This window comes from Stenella coeruleoalba (genome assembly GCF_951394435.1).
Source record: "Stenella coeruleoalba genome assembly, chromosome: 2".
Classification (NCBI taxonomy): domain Eukaryota; kingdom Metazoa; phylum Chordata; class Mammalia; order Artiodactyla; family Delphinidae; genus Stenella; species Stenella coeruleoalba.
In genome coordinates this window covers 75,951,818-75,970,151 of record NC_137147.1, presented here as the reverse complement: position 1 = coordinate 75,970,151, position 18,334 = coordinate 75,951,818, and the positions used below count along the sequence as shown (strand labels likewise).

Genomic DNA, 18,334 nt, shown 5'->3' with positions numbered 1-18,334 from the left:
CATTCCACCCCATAACATTAATAAAAACTTACAAATAAATACCTGAGGCTGTGTAATAACATACTTGAAAACTCCCGAAGCCTAGAAAAACAGATTATTCCTGTTCTCAAATATATTCAACAAGAATTTATCTTCTATCTTCCATCTCGAAGTTTCTACTTTAAACCTCCACGCCTTAATGCATTTCAACCCATTTATGTGTCTATCCTTTGTAAATGAAAAAAAGTATTTATCATCACTTTCTACTTAGTAAGTAATCAGAAACTTCCTCTTTTCCCAAGCTCATGTAATCCTAATTTTTAAAATCTTTTAGCTCAAGTCTTACCTTATAGTCCTTTGATTATTTCTTCGGTTTAGTTCCTCATCAGCTTATATATTCATTCAGCAAATACTAACTGAATGTCCACTATGTGCCAGACCTTTTTTAAGTACTGGGAGATGATATGCCAATGAATAAAACAAGCTACACCTCCCCTCAGGGAGTTTATATTTCAACAAGAGATAAACAATGAACATAATAAAAACAACTATTAGATTACAAGGTGCTAAGTGCTACGAAGAGAAATAAAACAGGGGAGTAGGCTAGAAAGCGCTAGAGGAGTACAATTTTAAGTAGGGTTGTCAGGAAGCCCTCACGAAAAAAGGTTGAGCAGACTTAAAGACTATACCTCCAGAAAGAGCTTCCCAGGCAGAGGGAGCAACAAGTCTAAAGGCTTTGAGGGGCAGCACACCTTCAGTGTTTAAGGAAGAACAAAAGGCCAATGTTGCTGGAGCAGAGTGAACAAGGAGATAAGTAGCAGGAAGTGAGGTCAAAGCATTACTTGAGGAAGGGTGGGGCAGGTTATGGAGGCTTTTACAGGCCTTTAAGGGGCTCTGGGTTTTATTCTGAGGTAGGAAAACACAGAGGGTTTTGAGAAGAGTGACATAATCTGGCTTCCGTGTTAACACTATTCACTCTGGCTGCTGTGTTGAGAATTGACTGTAAGGGGGAAATGGTGGAAGCAGGTAGACCAGCTACGGCAATAATTTTGGACAGCAGTCCCCACCATTTTGGCATCAGGGACCAGTTTCGTGGAAGACAATTTTTCCAGGCTGTAATGCAAGCGATGGTTCAGGTGGTAACGCGAGCGATGGGGGCAGGGGGTGGGGGTGGGGGTGTGTGGGGGGGTGGAGCAGCAGATGAAGCTTCGCTCCCTCACTCGCCCACCCCGCCCTCCCGCCACTGCTCACCTCCCGCTGTGCAGCCCGGTTCCTAATAGGCCGCTGACAGACCGGTACCAGTCCATGGCCCAGGGGTTGGGGACCCCTGATCTTGGAGGCAGAAAATTCTGGCTTGGGCTAGGGTGGCAGCAGAGAAGTGACCAATTGGATTCTGGATGTATTCTGAAGGTAAAGTCAACGTGATTTGATGAATTGGAGGAGATGAAAAAGAGGGGCCAAAGATAATACCAAGACACTTTAACATGAACAACTAGAAGGATGGAGTTGTCATTACTTGAAATAGGAAAGACTGCAGCAGTAAGCTGGGGAGAAAGTAAGTTCAGTTTCGTATATGTTAAATTTGAGATGCCTATTAAGCATCCGAGTCGAGATGCCAAGAGCAGCTAGGTATTCAGAAGTCCTGATTGGAGCTAAAAATATGGGAAGTCATCCACACTGAAATGGCTCTAATGTGTAACACTGGCTGAAATCACTCCAGGTATGTATGTAAACAGAAAAGCAGTCCAGACTGAACTCTAGAGCACTACGGAGATGAGGAGAAACCAGCAGACTAAGAAAGAGTACTTGGTAAACTAGGAGGCAAACCAGAGAACATGTCCTAAGGCCAAGTAAAGACAATGTTTCAAAGAGGGGGTGTCAAATGCTGCTGATAGCCTGTGCAAGATCAAGCAGAAGATGCCATTAGATTTAGGTTTGTGCAAGTCCTCGGTGACCACGATGAGAACAGTCGTGCTGCAGTGGACTGAATAGGGAATTGGTGGAAAGTGGAAAAGACTCTTTTAAGATGTTCTGCTATAAAACAGAGCAGAATAAACAAACTACAAGGATATACTGTACAGCACAAGAAATACAGTGAATATTTTATAACTTTAAGTGGAGTATAACCTGTAAGAATACTTACTAAATCACTATGCTGTACATCTGAAACTAATATTGTAAGTCAACATAATTCAACTTAAAAACTTAGTAATAAAATGTTTTTAAAAAATTGACCAGGAAAATTGGAAGCAACTGGAAGGGGAAATGGGGTCAAGAGAGGTTTATGTCTTTGTAAGGTAAGAAAAATGACAGCATATTTGTGTGCCAACAGGATATTCCAGGAGAGAAAGGGGAATACTGACGCTACAGAAAAGGAGGGAGAACTGCTGAAAGATGTCCTTGAAAGCCAAATGATGGGACTGGCTGGACAGGAGCCTGGACAGTTTGTTTAGAGCAGCATCTCTCAACCTGGACGCCAATGACATTTAAGCCCAGACGGTTCTGTTGTGGAGGGCTGTTCTGTGCATTGTAGGCTATTTTGCAGCATCTCTGGCCTCTACCCAGCAGCACCACCTCCTTTTGGTTGTGATCAACCAAATGTCCTCTGGGAGCAAACTCAGTCCCAGTTGAGAATCCCTGGTATACAATAACAAGAGAGAAAGCAGAGCTTACAGGTATAAATGCTGGAAGGTATGTAGGTATAGTGGTAGGAGCTTGTGAACCTTTTCTGGTTGTTTCTATTTTCTACCAAAGTAACACTGAGAATGAGGGATGTTGGAGATTTAAGAGATCAGAAGCAAGGGCAAGTGGAGAATTCCCTGGCGGAGTGGTTAGGACTCCAATCCCGCAAGCCATGCAGCATGGCCAAAAAAAAGGGCGGGCAAGTAAAAGGACCAGGGGATATTGCTAGTAGCATAAAGGACTCCCTCAAGTTTTATGGTAATGAATTTAAAGACAAGTCAACCTGTTTCTTCCCAGCCCTTTCAGCTGCATGGATCTAGGAGTAAAGTTGGTGAAGAGTTGAGTGTGACAAAAGCCAGAGAAGCAAGGGAGGTAAGCCCTTAACAAAGGGCTCATGACTGGAATTTAGTGGGAGGAGGGAAGTGAAGGCATGTGGAATAAACTGGAAAGACAGGAAGTAATGGTGGGAGGGTGGGATGTTTGAGATTGAGATATGGAGTAGTGGTAGGTCTAGAATATGACCAAGGGAATGAGTAGCTGAAGTGGGGGTGGAGGACAAGATCACTGGAGGAGCAAAGAACTGAGACCAGAGTGTTAGAAAGATTATCTACATGGATATTTAAATCACCAAGATTTACGACAGGTACTGACTTGTGTTTCAAAGCTGAGGTATGTTAGAGATGAGAGAGAATAGTCTTAAAAATAGTATGAGGAAGGGACTCGCCTGGCGGTCCAGTGGTTAAGACTCCATGCTCCCAGTGCAGGGGACCGGGGTTCGATCCCTCGTCAGGGAACTAGATCCCACATGCCGCAACTAAGAGTTCGCATGCCACAACTAAAGATCCTGCATGCCGCAACGAAGACCCAGCACAGCCAAATAAATAAATATTAAAAAATATACAGTATAAGAAAAAATGCGGACACCTGTACTGCCTCCAGGCCCAGTGGTACAATGGGTGTGAGAGAAACCACCACCACTACTAAAAGAAGCAGAGTCCTCAGGAGAAATCAGGGCTCAGAGCAGGACTATAAAAAGGGAACATACAGAGAAAAGGTTGAGCATACATGGGATTTTTGCTAATGACTGGCTGTTAATTTCAGAGATGTGTATACCTGGGGCCCGCCCCCTCAAGCTGCCAATGGAAATGTCTGTAGGCCTAAGGGTTTGGAAGAGGGATGGTTTTACTTTTGAGTTATAAATTAGCATGAAATTACACCTGGCTTCAGGCTATTTTCAGGGAAATTCTGAGTACCTATACTTCAAAGAATTTAAATGAGATGATAAATGTAAAGCAATTAGCATAAGATCTGATGCTAAAATAGTATCAATGATAATAGCATTACTAAGAAGAGATTAGAATATCTAAGAGATTCCCCTCAATTTTAGCTCCAGAGCAGCAGCTCCCAAGGCAACCTGCATAGTCTGCCAGGGTGCCGCTCTGACCCCTTGCCTTCTTACCCATCACCCCATCAACAAGAATTTATCCAGTGCCAACTGTGTATCCTTCCTGAACACAAGTTGATTATCAACATATAAAAACAAAAATGTTTTTAATGCTGAGTCATCTTGAGGTTCAAATGATAGGAGAGGGGCATCCACAGCCTTGCCAGAATTCTCATGTCAGGATAAAGATTAAGGCCCAGGGTCCCTTGGTCTCCACGTAGGGCGCTATCTACTCCGATTCTGTTAACCTTGTCAGTCCCTCCAGGTCACTTCTACTTCATCTGTCCGATACCTGTAAAAAAAAAATAGGAAAAACTTGGTGGACAGTTACCCGTTAGCACCTTCCATTCTTCTCTGCCCTCACGATTCTGGATCCTCTTCCCTGCTGAACATTTTTGCCTACCTCCCATTTAATCCTGTTTACCTCCTCCAAGGGGCTGCTCACCTCTGTGTGACCCCAGATTCACTGAGAGGAGTCCTGTGTCCAGCCCGAAACATCTCCCAGCCAGCCTGGGCTATCATGGCTCCATTGTCAATGCAGAATCTGGGAAGGAAAAGAGGTATGAAATTCATGATCTAAGCATGGAAAATCATAGTAATTGGAGGGGAAAAAAAAAGAAATAAAGAAAGGGAATGGGCCTTTACCTCTCATCTGTGGCAAAAAGCCGGGCTCCACGCTCCTGGCACATTGTCTCCATCATTTCCTGTAACCTCATATTACCTACAAAGAGGTAGGGGTACAGTTAGCTTACCTTTAGCCATTTCTCCACAGTCTGGCTGTACACCTCATGTGCACTGACTTAGGAAAACGAAGTAGGGATTCCAGGGGCAAGGAGTGGGAAGCATTGGACAAGAAATAAAACGAGTAATTTCCCCAAACCCTTAGAGATTTAGAGTATCAGGAGGAGGATACACATGCCCCAAAATAGGAAAGAGAAGCACAGTCCAGTGATACATACACCCCACACCTCCCACGATGAGGGCCTCCTGGGAGCCACAATGTGCCATGGCTCGCTCTGTGATCTCTACCAGCATTGCAAACACAGTTTCCTGTGGAAGGCAAACAAGGTGAAAACATCAAAGACAATCCCAGCTTAGTTCTGTCTACTGTATAAAAGCTCCTCCAGCTTCAAGTTTCTGTCCCAGCTTTTCACTCCATTACCTGCAGGGAGAAACACAGATCCTCAGGAGTACACTCGCCCGTGGCCAGCATCCGCTGGGTTACATCCTATAGTTAAAGGGGAAAACATACAAAACAATGAACTGTGGTTTGGGGATGACATATGAGCAAAAAATTATTGCACTTGGAGTATCACCATGTTTCACCACAATTCAATTTACCAGTACATCCTATACGACAACCTTGCCCTTCACTGGCACTGAGCTATAAAACCAGCAGAAGTCTTTCAAGATTCAATAATTATGGGAAAAAAATTTTTAAAAAAAGAAAAGAAAGAAAGAAAATACTGTGATTATCTTAAAAAAAAAGACTCAGTAATTATGAATGTCTACCCTGGCACCCTCCATTCCCTACCCCAGTTAATTTTTCTCTAGAGCACTTGTCCCCATCTGACCCTTTTTATTTTATTATTTCTCCTCTTTTTTTTTTTTGTTTCTTTTTCTGTCTCCCACCCCCACTGCATGAAATGCAAGCTCCAAGTAGGCAGGGATTTTTGTTTTGCTCCATCTTGTATCGCAATTGCCTTGAACAGCACCTGGTACACAAAAGATGTTCAATAAATATTTGCTAAATGAATTTATTCAGCATCTAACATGGGCCAGTACTATGCTATATGTAGAAAATACACTGGTGAGCAAAACACACGTGCTTCATTAAAAGGCATGAGAAGTGCCCATCTCCTCACCTCTCCCACACTCACCTCAATGAAAGACAAGATCCCTGAGAATGAGACGTCCATCCCCTTTACAGTGTATGGCAGCTCAACTAGCTTCTTGCCTCTATGTGGGAGTGAGTATATGAGGCACTTAAGCCTGTAGTCAGCTGGCTGCTCACCCTCCAAAGCCCTCCCAAACCTCATTAACACATACACAGGGAAATCCCTGGCGCCCCACCAGTCAGCCTCCTTCCACCTTATTCCCCTTACCGCTTTGCCATCTGTTCAATGTTGTAGCCTGGACTTGGGTCATTGGAAATCTAGCAGAATGAAAAAGAGGATGAAGTCAGGTATCCAGGAAGCATAAGAAGCTAATTTACTACTTTCCTCCTCCTTTTCCATGGCTCTCCCCAAATACATTCACATCTTATGTTCTCTGTAGCCTCAATGGCTTACCTTCAGCACTCGAGCAAAACGATCCAGACAATTACCCACAGCAATATCGATGGTTTCCCCAAAGATGCGGTAACGATGTTCTGAATACGCAATCACCTAAGGGTGATGAGGATGTCCATGAAACCTCAAGTCTGTAAAGAGGAGCATTTGGCTTTGGGGAAGAACACAGCAGAGGATCAACATGGTCACTAGAGCTTCCAAAAAGCAATAAGCAATGGGAAAAACTACTTTCCCAAACCCTCAATGGGTACTTTTTAATAGCGCTTATCTGAGAAGTCTATATATACCCCAAGGATTCCCAGAGGAGATTCCTAGTCTACAGAAGGTAGTCTAGGTCAGGGGAGAAGCAAATTATCACTTTGGATGCATTTTTCTTGCTTGGAGCTTCCTAATATTCCTTTAAAAGCAGTCTAGACAGTGTGTACTAGGGAAGGCTTTCCTTCTTGGAAGCAGGAAACCAGAGTTCTTCTAGGTTATCCTACGAGGGTGGTGGTATTTGGAAACCACCAAGGTAGAGTTAAAAGAAACTCAAAAATCCCAGGGAATTCCCTAGCGGTCCAGTGGTTAGGACTCTGCTCTTTCACTGCTGAAGGTGCTCGTTCAACCCCTGGTTGGGGAACTAAGATCCACAAGTCACGCAGTGCAGCAAACACAACCAAAAAAACCCCAAACTCAAAAACCCCATTCTGGGTCAGACTAATGACCCATCCAACTGAGCACTGGCAACCAACTTATGTCCGTTCTTCATACGTGACCAGCTTCTAGCACAGAGAGTATTTATCACCCACTGACACATATGCTCCACACTGCTGACAGTGAGTACTTCTAAGGACCATAAGTCCCTTTCCCTTTCTGGTGCTGCTAGGGATTTTCTTCCATTCGGATGTAGCTCTTACTCTACTGTCAAAAGCTGGCAACAAAAGAGGAAAGAAAAAATTCTGCCTTTCTACTTCTGTCATCTACACTTCCCTACCCAATCATCTTCTGTTTTTCACACCTAAGCAGGCTTCAAAAGGGAGGAGGAGGGCTTCCCTGGTGGCGCAGTGGTTGAGAGTCCGCCTTCCAATGCAGGGGACACGGGTTCGTGCCCCGGTCCGGGAAGATCCCACATGCCGCGGAGCAGCTGGGCCCATGAGCCATGGTTGCCGAGCCTGCGCGTCCGGAGCCTGTGCTCCACAACGGGAGAGGCCCCAACAGTGAGAGGCCCGCGTACCGCAAAAATTAAAAAAAAAAAAAAAAAAAAAGGGAGGAGGAAAAGAACAGAAAATTCCATCGCTGCTCATCTCTATAAACTCTTGTAAGCTTCCACTGATACTTTCCACACCTCAAGTCCGTGACCTTGTATGATATCCTTCAGGCCTCAACCAGTTACTTGCTCTCTACCCATTAAAGTTGGCACATCATTTTCACGGGAATGTGTGCTTCATCTTTTTTTTTTTTTTTTTTGCGGTACGCGGGCCTCTCACTGTTGTGGCCTCTCCCGTTGCGGAGCACAGGCTCCGGACGCGCAGGCTCAGCGGCCATGGTTCACGGGCCCAGCCGCTCCGCGGCATGTGGGATCTTCCCAGACCGGGGCACGAACCCGTGTCCCCTGCATCAGCAGGCGGACTTTCAACCACTGCGCCACCAGGGAAGCCCCTGTGCTTCATCTTTAATAACTATTTCACAAGATGAAGTTTTAGAACATAACCTTTCATAAGCTGGAGACAATGACCATTCCTGACAATAATCCCATCAGGTGTTATGTGGGAAAGGAAGGCTGGAGTTCTCTAATCCCAACCTAAAAAGATCTTATAAGGTATCCCAAACAACTCTGGCTTCACCTGTAAGTTTAAAATACCTTCTGCCATTCATAAAATGTTTTCTAAATTATTTATATTTTCATACTCTTAGAGTAAAAACTTCTATATATTTATCACCAGTAACTAAAACAAAACATGCAATTGTTGTAAAGATACAAATGGGATAGTGCCCCTTAGTTTTAACTGCTAAGATTCATAGGAAAAATAAGCTTCAAAATAATGAAAATGAAAATCCTTTCATTATTTTGAATACTTCAATCCTTACCATTCTTTCCTTCTCTAAATTGGAAATTCCTTATCTCTACAGCCATATATATAAAGGTCATCTAATGTTCTATCATACTGCCCAAACATACGATATCACAAACTCTGTTGTGGGTTTTCTAGTATATCATATTTTAGTTTCAGATGAGCCCAGCTTTGCTTTTGCAGTTCCCACCACTCAGGTGGAACATGAAAGTTGTTGGTACAGTGCCTTAGAAATTAAGAAGGAATGGTGGAGGTTTTCTGCCGTAGTCCTGAGTGGTTTCCGTCAAAATGGACAAGTTCATGAAACCTGGGAAGGTGGTGCTGCTCCTGGTGGGTCATGATGAAGAACACTGATGACGGTATCTCGCTATCCCTGCAAAGTGATGGCTACCACTGGCAAGAAGAAAATCGCCAGGAGGTCAGAGATCAAGTCTTTTGTGAAAGTTTATAACTATAATCACCTCATGCCCACAAGGTACTCTGTGGATATCCCCTTGGAAAAAACTGTTGTCAGCAAGCATGTCTTCAGAGACCCTGCTCTTAAACACACGGCCCAACAAGAGGCCAAGGTCAAGTCTGAAGAGAGACCAGCAAGAACAAATGGTTCTTCCAGAAGCTGTGGTTTTAGACTTGTTTTGTTTCAGTCATTAAAAATAACGAAAAATCTCTGAGGGGAAACAAAAAGAAGGAACGGTGAAGTACTGTTAAATACCTGTGTATTTCCTCCACTGACATATAGCACAGTTGGGCTGGTGGCTCCAGTGATGAGGCGGCCCATCTCAATGTGGGCTATGCAGTGGTTAACGCCCAGCAATGGCTTATTCCACAACTGAGCCATAGTACGGGCTACGACAGCCACAGAAACCAGTGGGGCACCCATGCCAGGACCTACGGGCACAGAAATGGGAGTGAGAATCCTATAGAGACTGGGAAAAACAGAGCCGGGGGAAGCAGGGGATGTGAAGGTTGGGTGGTGTTAGTGGTGGTAGCAGAGGTGAGCTGCAGGCTGTTTTGACCTAGCCAGGCTCCAGGTATATTCTTCCACTGTCACCCACTCTCCCAGCCATACCTTTGGTGTATGCAATGCAATCAATATCCTTGGAGGTTAATCCAGCCTCTGTTAGTGCCTCCTGCAGCAGGTCCAGGATAACAGCTCGGTGGTGCCTGGCAGTAGCACCTGGAAGGAATCCTAAGAGATGGACACAAGTCAGAGATCACAGAGTTTTTCTATAGAAAGGGAGGTAGAAGTCAAAACAGACGTTTTAGTGGGGTAGGAAGAGTCCTTTTCCCTTTTCTCAAGCATCCTGTCTTCTATGTTTTCAGATATAGTCTTTCCAGCCTGTTCAGCTAGGCTAAACAGCTCTCAGAAATGCCCTTCTTCATACCCAACTCCTACTCAGGACTCAATTCAAGTGATACCTATCTCATACTTTTTGGTGATCTTCTGTGACCCTACAAATCGTGTGCATGAATTTAACACATCATTGAATTTAACATACTACATGTAACATATAACAATTATAGCATTATAATTATCCGTACTTTTCCCAGTTTAACCAGAGCATCTCAAAGCACTGGCTATTTTATTTATCTTCACATTCTTGGTGCCCAAATGCCAAGAGTGAGTGCTAAACATATATATACATTCCTAATGAGTAACCTGTCACAACATCGCCTGCTCACAGAGGCTTTTCAGGTATATGCAAGTCAGTTGCCTTCTCCTACATAAGCAGATGTTTGCGGGGAGCGTAGACAAGTTACAATATAATTTACAAATAACGTTTACTAAAAGTGATAATGTGTCTGGTTCTTTAATTCTCAAGACCCAATGATGCAGGTATTACCGTTCTCATTTCAAGAATACAGAAGTCCAAAAACAACTACTGAATATTGCAAAGCCAGCCAGTTCTGTCTACACCTAGGCTGGGAGTCTTTACACTCTTTCTCATTCTAGTGTATTTTGACTGCATCTACTATTTATCACACTGTAATGTGAAGTTCTGTCTACATGTCCAGCTCCATAACAAGCTTATACATCTATTTTTGTAGCCAACAGCCAGCTGACGATTAGCACGTAAAAGATGCTGAAGGAGCTCAGAAGATCCAGGTTCAAGTGCCTGTGACTCTTCTATCCATCAGCCTTGTGATAACACTGTCACATAATCTCAGAGACTCAGATCAAAAACTATGAGGGGACAATGCGCTCCACACCTTTCTTCACTAATGTTTAGGAAGACTGCAGGTGATGCTGTGCGGAGAAGTGCGCCGCAAACTGTAAGTTCCCTACTCCCGTACCTGTGCCTGGAGGCGTGACGTAAGTCCGCCGCGGGTTCGCCAGCACCACGCCATCCCGTACTACTCCCACGCCAATCTTGTTGGCGCTGCCTTCAAAACCCAAAACCGCCGGCATGGCTCCTAGCTACCACTGGGGCCGTGAAGCCCGCACCAGTCCGTGCTGGGACGCAGACCCTGGGTCGCTGAAGAAAACGAGTCGGTGACTGCTAAGGAGCAGCACGCACCAGAACAGATACCAAAGAATTCACGCTGGTAGCGCGCCGGCGCCAGCTCCAACCCCTGTCGTCACGGCGACCCATCAAGGCCCCTTCGAGGACCTGTTCTCTTAACTGCCAGGAACACTGAGTCGGCATCTGCTCCTTAAATTCCTATCCGTTCCTCTGCCTCTCTCCCATGGTCCAGCCCAGCCTTCTCCACTGATTTTGTTCTCTCTTAGACAGCTCTGGGATCTCCGGTCAAGGTGGCAGAAGGAGTCGTGATTCTGGCATAGCGATGAACAGCCCAAGAATGGAGGATTGGGGCCTTCAGTGCCCCGGAGTCACGGAGAAGGCTGGGAAGGCTGAGCTTTCGGTCACGTGGTACAAACAGACCAATCACCCGCATTCCTCCGCCACTGGAGGCGCATCTCAGATCACGTGACCACGCCAGTTACCCACGTGGGGGCACATCGTGCTCCATTCTTTGTGCTGGGTTAAGGAGGAGCCAGGCTGCGACCCAAGCAGGTCAGCTACAGGGTTGTTGTTGTTTTGCCCATCGTAGGGACTTCTCTGGACTTTTGATCGGCAAGCCTAAGTCGGGATTCTTAATTAAGTCCGTCGATTGGCTGGAGGGCCGATCTCGTGAGGAGGGTAGGAGGCACTATGAAATGATCTAGTTTTGAGAATGAGGGGCTGAAAGGCCGATGGTGCACTGAGGCGGGAAAAGAATTCAGAGATAATACGGTTTGAAAGGCGGGACTTGGTGCGGGGGCGCCCGAGGGGGGAGTCTTCCCCAGGCCTAGCTGGTTTCACTACTTCTTTGCGTCTGTAGGCAACGCGATAAATATACTGCTTCGGTGGGCGACGTGGAACTGGTGCAGAAGGGTGTTTGTTACAGTGATGCCGAAACGTGGGAAAAAGGGAGCGGTGGCAGAAGACGGGGAAGAGCCCAAGATTGGTAAGAGAATGAAATAGGCCCATCTCCCTAGAGGCTGCGATGGGGATGTCTATAATTTCCTTGAGGTACGGACCGACTGTATACTCATTTTTGCAGTTTGTGAAGAAGTCGCGGCAACTGCAGGCTCTCGGTGGATCTATAGTTAACTGCGGATCAAAGTTGGTTATCGCCAACTTACATCATTGTGTATTACTTATTTTATAGAGCCAGAGGCCAAGAAGAGCAAGGCAGGAGCGAAAAAAAATGAAAAAGAGGCAGCAGGAGAGGGGACAGTCATGTATGAGGACCCCCCAGATCAGAAAACCTCACCCGGTGGCAAATCAGCCACACTGAAGATCTGCTCCTGGAATGTGGATGGGCTTCGAGCCTGGATTAAGAAGAAAGGTTTAGATGTGAGTGGAATTAAGGGGAGGGGGGTACTGATCTTGGGGGTTAATCACCTTTTCCCATTTTAGTTCCTAGCACTGTCGTTTTCTTGTGGCAGAGATACAAAGTTTTCACCAAATCATACCACTTGTATTTCTTTTCTCTTTATAAATTTATTTATTTTTGGCTGCGTTGGGTCTTAGTTGCTAAGCGGGGGCTTTCTCTAATTGTGGCAAGCGGGGGCTACTCTTGGTTGTGGTTAGCGGGGGCTTCTCATTGCGGTGGCTTTTCTTGTTGCGGAGCGGGGGCTCTAGAGCGCAGGCCCAGTAGTTGTGGCGCACGGGCTTAGTTGCTCCGCAGCATGTGGGATTTTTCCGACCGGGGCTCGAACCCGTGTTCCCTGCATTGGCAGCCGGATTCTTAACCACTGTGCCACCAGGGAAGCCCCCCACTTGTATTTCTTAGATGCCATTCCACCAGTTCCACTGCCATTGTTTTATTTAATGTCCTCATCTTTTTCCTAGCATGTCAGAAAAACCTCGTTACTGGACTTGTTCCATTTTATTTCCTGCATATCCAACATTTAAATAACTACTTAAAAAATCTTAGCTGGCTATCCATTGCCTATAGGGAAAAAACCAATCTTCTCAGTGTTGCATGGAACACTCTTTCTTGTCTCCCTGCCACTTATGTAATTTATAACTTCAAATACTGTGTTGCTAGACTTATACTCCTTCTGCAGAGACTGTCCTATTTATTTATTTATGGCTGCATTGGGTCTTGTTGCTGCACGCGGGCTTTCTCTAGTTGGGGTGAGCAGGGGCTACTCTTTGTTGTGGTGCACGGGGTTTTCATTGCTTTGGCTTCTCTTGTTGCAGAGCACGGGCTCTAGGCCCACAGGCTCAGTAGTTGTGGCACACGGGCTTAGTAGCTCCGCGGCATGTGGGATCTTCCCGGACCAGGGATGAACCCATGTCCGCTGCATTGGCAGGTGGATTCTTAACTAACCACTGTGCCATCAGGGAAGTCCCTCACCTGTGTATCTCTAGTACTTAGCACATAGATTCTTCAGTAAATGTCTGCTGAATTGATAATACTTTTTCTACCTTTCATTTCGCTCACAGTGGGTAAAGGAGGAAGCCCCAGATATCCTGTGCCTCCAAGAGACCAAATGTTCTGAGAACAAACTACCAGCTGAACTTCAAGCACTCTCTGGACTATCCCATCAGTACTGGTCAGCTCCTTCAGACAAGGAAGGGTACAGTGGTGTGGGCCTACTCTCCCGCCAGTGCCCACTCAAAGTCTCCTATGGCATTGGTGAGACCCTGTTGATTCCTAAAGCCCAGCTCTTCCAAACCAGTTGCTGATATCCCACTCCAGCCCCAATTCTTGATCCCTTTATTCTTTGCTTTCCCTTTCTTAAACTTCTTTTTGCTAATTGTTTCATTGTTTCTGTAGGTGAAGAGGAACATGATCAGGAAGGCAGAGTGATTGTGGCTGAATATGATGCATTTGTGCTGGTGACAGCCTATGTACCTAATGCAGGCCGAGGTCTGGTGCGCCTGGAGTACCGGCAGCGCTGGGATGAAGCCTTTCGCAAATTCCTGAAGGGTTTGGCTTCCCGCAAGCCCCTTGTGCTATGTGGGGACCTCAATGTGGCTCATGAAGAAATTGATCTTCGCAACCCAAAGGGAAACAAAAAGAATGCTGGCTTCACCCCAGAAGAGCGTCATGGCTTTGGGGAATTGCTGCAGGCTGTGCCACTGACTGACAGTTTCCGGCACCTCTACCCCAACACGGCCTATGCCTATACCTTTTGGACATACATGATGAACGCGCGATCCAAAAACGTTGGTTGGCGCCTTGATTATTTCTTATTGTCTCACTCTCTGTTGCCTGCTTTGTGTGACAGCAAGATCCGTTCCAAGGCTCTGGGCAGTGACCACTGTCCCATCACCCTATATCTAGCACTGTGACACCTCCCCCAAATCAATTTGAGCCTGGGAAATAAGCCCACTAAACTAGCTTTAAACTTCTTACTCCCAAGCTTTAAAAACTGCTCTCTAGAGAAATCTGCACTGTTATTTCCCTTCTAAACTATGAATCCTTTAACCAGGCTTCTAGAAACAGAATTAAGTTCTCCATGATTTATGTGTGTGTGTGTCGGGGGGCGGGATACTTTTTTTTTTACATTAAACAAAACTACTGATGACTTCCTTTGAACTGTCCATGTGAAAATAAAGAGTCATAGTTTCAGCCTTGCTGTCTTTGTATTCTACCCCTTTGTGGGGCTAAAAATTCCCCTCATCCTTTCATACACACAGATTTAACAACTGGAAGAGTAGAGTCATGACCTTATTTATTTACAAGCACAGGATGAGTCCCTAACTTCCCCCATGACAGAGCAACCCTACCCAACCCAGTTAAATACTGCAACTGGGGGGTAAGGTTGAAAAGGAGGAATTATAGGAAATACAGGACTAGGGGACCATACCCCACATTAAATAGTTATATATACATCAGTTCCTGTGGTTCTGTACAGAGCAGCGGCTGACCCCACCCCCAGAGGACGTGGAATGGGGGAGAGGAGACTGAGGGTGCTGAGACCAGAGCCAGCCCCTGATGAAGTGCAATAGCAGCAGCAAGGTCCTAATGGTGCACAAGAGGGAGGGAGACCCCCAGGGCTACCCACCCCCACCCTGCCCTGGAATGTGTAAGGGACAGGAATGGCTCTCAGGGAGCGTATAGGAAGGACAAGGCTAGAACCGTCTTTTAGGACCCAGGTTTAGGGGAAACTTTCCGCCTACTTCACCCTAAACACAGCAACCACTGGAGGAAAGCAGATGGCCAGCAGTGGTTTACTTATTCCTCCAAACCTAGGTGAGGGCCTGGTTCCTTCCTACCTCTCTGCAGGGAAAAGGAAGGCAGCTGCTTGGCTCCCCTTATAGAAGCCCAGGGAGCCTTTTACCATCACTCCCTTTATAGTGTCACTGTCCCCACCTGGACGGGGCCAGGCAGTCTGTGGGTCATCGTGGGGCTCAGGAGAAGTTCTGGACAGGGTGGCTGACCTTCATACAGGCCCAATAGAGGGCCCGGCCCAAACACAGCACAGCCAACAGGATGACAAATGCCCAGGCTGCATAGATGCCTCCGTATCGTTGTGCATGCTTCCACGTGCCAAACTGATGAAGAAGAAAAAGGAAGATGAGGTTACTGTTGATCTCTCACCACTTTGTAGGAGCGCTAGTAACAGTAACATGGAACTCAAGCTTCAGTCTCTGTCCCCTATCCACATGCAGCCGCCGTCAGGGACCTTTTAAAAGGCCCAGCTGTCTAGCTCCCTCCACTAGGCAGGAACATAAACAATCCCAGACATCTGTCAGTTTTTCTTCATGTCTGACAACCAAACCAGGTTTCCTAATAGCAACTCAATCTAAACCACTGCTCTATTTTTCTATCTTCTGCATAAAGAAGATAGCTGTTTTCTACTCTGATAGTAACAGTGAAGACCGTTTATCAGTCTCCTTCAACTTCAGTTCATCTACACGTTAAAACAAGACAAAAACAGTTTCTTTCACTTCTTTTTAGGATAGCCATTTCCCCAATCTTAGCCTACAGAGACGAGGCTGCAGAATGAAAGGGGTTGGATCAAGGTTACTCACAGCAAGGCCAGTGGCAGTGACTGCCAAGAGTAAGCCAAGCAAGAAGCAGCAGATACATCTCTTTCGTGGATATCTGCGCCCAATAGATGACCTGTGGGGAGGCAAACAAAAATGGATACTTACAATGGCCCTGTAGCTTTTACTCTATTCACTACCCAGCTCAACGATGCCGCTCTCTAATCACTCACACTTTCCTGCAGTGAGGGCAACGGGCCAAGGTTCGGTCTGTGAACTCTGTCCACTACGGAGAAAGGAAAAGAGAAACCAATAAATAGTAGAAGCAGCATCATCTTCAATGAGAGCCCTGGGGCAGTGGAGGCTGGGAAATGGGTCCTCATAAAACAGACCTTTTCAGGATTCATTATCATAACTCAGAAATATATTCATGACTAATTCTCCGCTGCCCACCCCCCGTCCCCCAGGGCTTCCCAATACCTCTCCTCACCAGAAAAGTATTCTTGCAATGTCCACAGATGACCCTGACACCCACAGGTTGTGGTTCTGGACTCAAAGGTCCCGGATGCACAGGCCCCAGGTTGATGATTCTTTTGCTGTACAGAAGAAAAAGGCTATGTTTTTAAAGTTTTCAATCCTAAGGATCCCTACATTATTCCTCCTTTACATCCCCCACTCCCTGGCTCTCTAAGTCCCTCTACTTCTCTGTACATTTAAGATACTCTGCCCCCCCCCCCAGCCCTACCGCAGAGAATCCTTGAGGAAGAGCATCGCTTAAACTTCAGGCCTCTAATTTCCCTTTTACCTCAGGATAATTCACCCAGTCTCTGACACTCTGCATCTTCCTAAAGGACACCACTTTTCTCCCAATCTTTTTATTGAGAGATGAGAAAGATGGCTATAACATTCTAGAGGCACAACAGTCCTTAGCTTTTTCTCCTTCTAAATAAACACCAGTCTCTCTCACCTTTACATTCTCGATAAACATTCACCCTTTTTCGGCTTTCCGATTTTCCCCACTAATGCCCTTCCCCAAATTATCCCTCTCACCAGTATGGCCGAGGGCAGGCGATCCGCTGGGAAGTCACTTTGCAGATAAGGAGACAGTTGCAGGGGCATCGAACATATTTTTTCCCTGGGGGTGCATTCTTGATTGGCTAGAGAATAATGGGGACATCGGTAAGCAAACCTCTAATCCCAATTCCTTCCAATTCCTCCAAAAACCTTCTGAGGAGAGATCAGAGAGATAAAATCTTAGACGGGACAGAGAAATGAAAGGCATATAACATGAGATTTGCAAATGAAAACTAAGCTTAAGTATCCAAGATAGGTATGAAGGTGAGGGATGGTAAATATTAGCTTTGGTGAGTGGCTTCTGGGGAAATGGCTGTGTGAGACTCCTGGAACTGAAACCTGGGTTTCATCAAGAGCAGCTGGCTAACGCCTGAAGGTCCGGGTCTAGAATCAAGGGATCAGAAAGAGGATCTAGGAAACAGGACCCATTTCACAGATTTGTATAACTCACAGTGGCTTCATTGCAGACGCCACATTTGACTACATGCTGATGCATCTTGCCTTCCACGTTGATGAGAGACTGGCAGACTCTGCAGGTGATCATGGGAGCACTCCCACTGTCCGGGCTGGTCAGGGGTGAATAGGGGGGTGGGTCCTCCCCAGGCAACACGGCTGGGTGTCCCTCGGGGAACGGGGGAAATGCTGGAGAGGAAGGTAAAAAGAAGGGCTGGCATCAGTTGCTGACACCCCCACTGAAGCTACACGGAATAGGGCAACTCTTGCTGGTCCTCAAGCCTTCTGACAAGCTCAGCGGGATCTTATGATCAGTGCTTCGATCAGATTCCTCAGAACCCCCTTCCGCTCCGAAGCTCCGGTCGCGATTGCGGAGGGAAGGAAGCCGCCCCCGGTCACAGGTGCAACAGCTCCGCACCTGGCGCTTGGGCCCCGCCCCCGCCCCCGGTCCCGCCCCCTGCTCCTCTCAGAGTACCCCCGGGAACACCTCGGACCCGCCCCGTCTTACCCTGGGGCGGGGCATGTTTACCGGCTCCGTACGGTGGTGCGGAGGGGGTCAGGCCTCCCCCGGGCCCAGCCCCACTCCCGCCCGGCCCCACTAATCCGTTGCCGCCGGCGCCACCGTCGATGGGCTCAGAGAGCAGCGGGGATCGCTCTCCATCTGCCGCCATGGCCTCCACCGCCGCCTCCCGCTTTGGCCAAGGATCCGGCTCTTCGCCGCCGCCGTCGCCGCAGCCACCGCCGCCGCTACCGGGTCCCAAGGGCGCCTGCGCGCCGCGCGGCCAGCTCGCCCGCAACCAGTGGCCTGCCCCGCCCCGTTTCGCCCACAGCACTTGATAGGCTATCCCCGCCCCCGTCGTGCTATTATTCGCGGAGACAAACCAATTTCTGGTCCTGTGAAGGCAGCTCCTATTTTCCATTGGGGAG

General features: G+C 46.8%; 3 protein-coding genes across 7 annotated transcripts; 1 reads left to right on the top strand and 2 right to left on the bottom strand.

Annotated features, from left to right (window-relative positions):
* Positions 1 to 3,613: 3,613 nt before the first annotated feature.
* OSGEP (O-sialoglycoprotein endopeptidase) lies at positions 3,614 to 11,243 on the bottom strand. Its single transcript, XM_079908798.1, has 11 exons — positions 10,743 to 11,243; positions 9,517 to 9,636; positions 9,160 to 9,335; positions 6,397 to 6,492; positions 6,211 to 6,260; positions 5,986 to 6,064; positions 5,268 to 5,333; positions 5,065 to 5,155; positions 4,751 to 4,826; positions 4,551 to 4,649; positions 3,614 to 4,397 (listed from the first exon to the last, which is right to left on the bottom strand). The coding sequence occupies exons 1-11, from the start codon at positions 10,855 to 10,857 to the stop codon at positions 4,358 to 4,360; spliced, it is 1,008 nt and encodes a 335-aa protein (XP_079764924.1). The 5' UTR covers positions 10,858 to 11,243; the 3' UTR covers positions 3,614 to 4,357.
* A 129-nt stretch (positions 11,244 to 11,372) lies between these two features.
* Positions 11,373 to 14,494, top strand: APEX1 (apurinic/apyrimidinic endodeoxyribonuclease 1). 2 transcript variants are annotated; one of them, XM_079908742.1, is made up of 5 exons: positions 11,423 to 11,464; positions 11,772 to 11,897; positions 12,102 to 12,289; positions 13,388 to 13,580; positions 13,722 to 14,494. In XM_079908742.1, the coding sequence occupies exons 2-5, from the start codon at positions 11,840 to 11,842 to the stop codon at positions 14,237 to 14,239; spliced, it is 957 nt and encodes a 318-aa protein (XP_079764868.1). In that variant the 5' UTR covers positions 11,423 to 11,464; positions 11,772 to 11,839; the 3' UTR covers positions 14,240 to 14,494. The 2 variants fall into 2 exon arrangements, with proteins under 2 accessions (XP_079764869.1, XP_079764868.1); XM_079908743.1 differs by lacking the exon at positions 11,772 to 11,897 and having other exon boundaries at positions 11,373 to 11,464; positions 13,722 to 14,493.
* Positions 14,495 to 14,583: 89 nt separating this feature from the next.
* On the bottom strand, positions 14,584 to 18,161 carry PIP4P1 (phosphatidylinositol-4,5-bisphosphate 4-phosphatase 1). 4 transcript variants are annotated; one of them, XM_079908756.1, is made up of 7 exons: positions 17,916 to 18,161; positions 17,406 to 17,596; positions 16,931 to 17,037; positions 16,371 to 16,476; positions 16,114 to 16,166; positions 15,926 to 16,016; positions 14,586 to 15,445 (listed from the first exon to the last, which is right to left on the bottom strand). In XM_079908756.1, the coding sequence occupies exons 1-7, from the start codon at positions 18,076 to 18,078 to the stop codon at positions 15,302 to 15,304; spliced, it is 855 nt and encodes a 284-aa protein (XP_079764882.1). In that variant the 5' UTR covers positions 18,079 to 18,161; the 3' UTR covers positions 14,586 to 15,301. The 4 variants fall into 4 exon arrangements, with proteins under 4 accessions (XP_079764884.1, XP_079764885.1, XP_079764882.1 ...); XM_079908757.1 differs by having other exon boundaries at positions 14,587 to 15,445; positions 17,937 to 18,161; XM_079908758.1 differs by lacking the exon at positions 16,371 to 16,476 and having other exon boundaries at positions 14,584 to 15,445.
* Between the last annotated feature and the right edge of the window lie 173 nt (positions 18,162 to 18,334).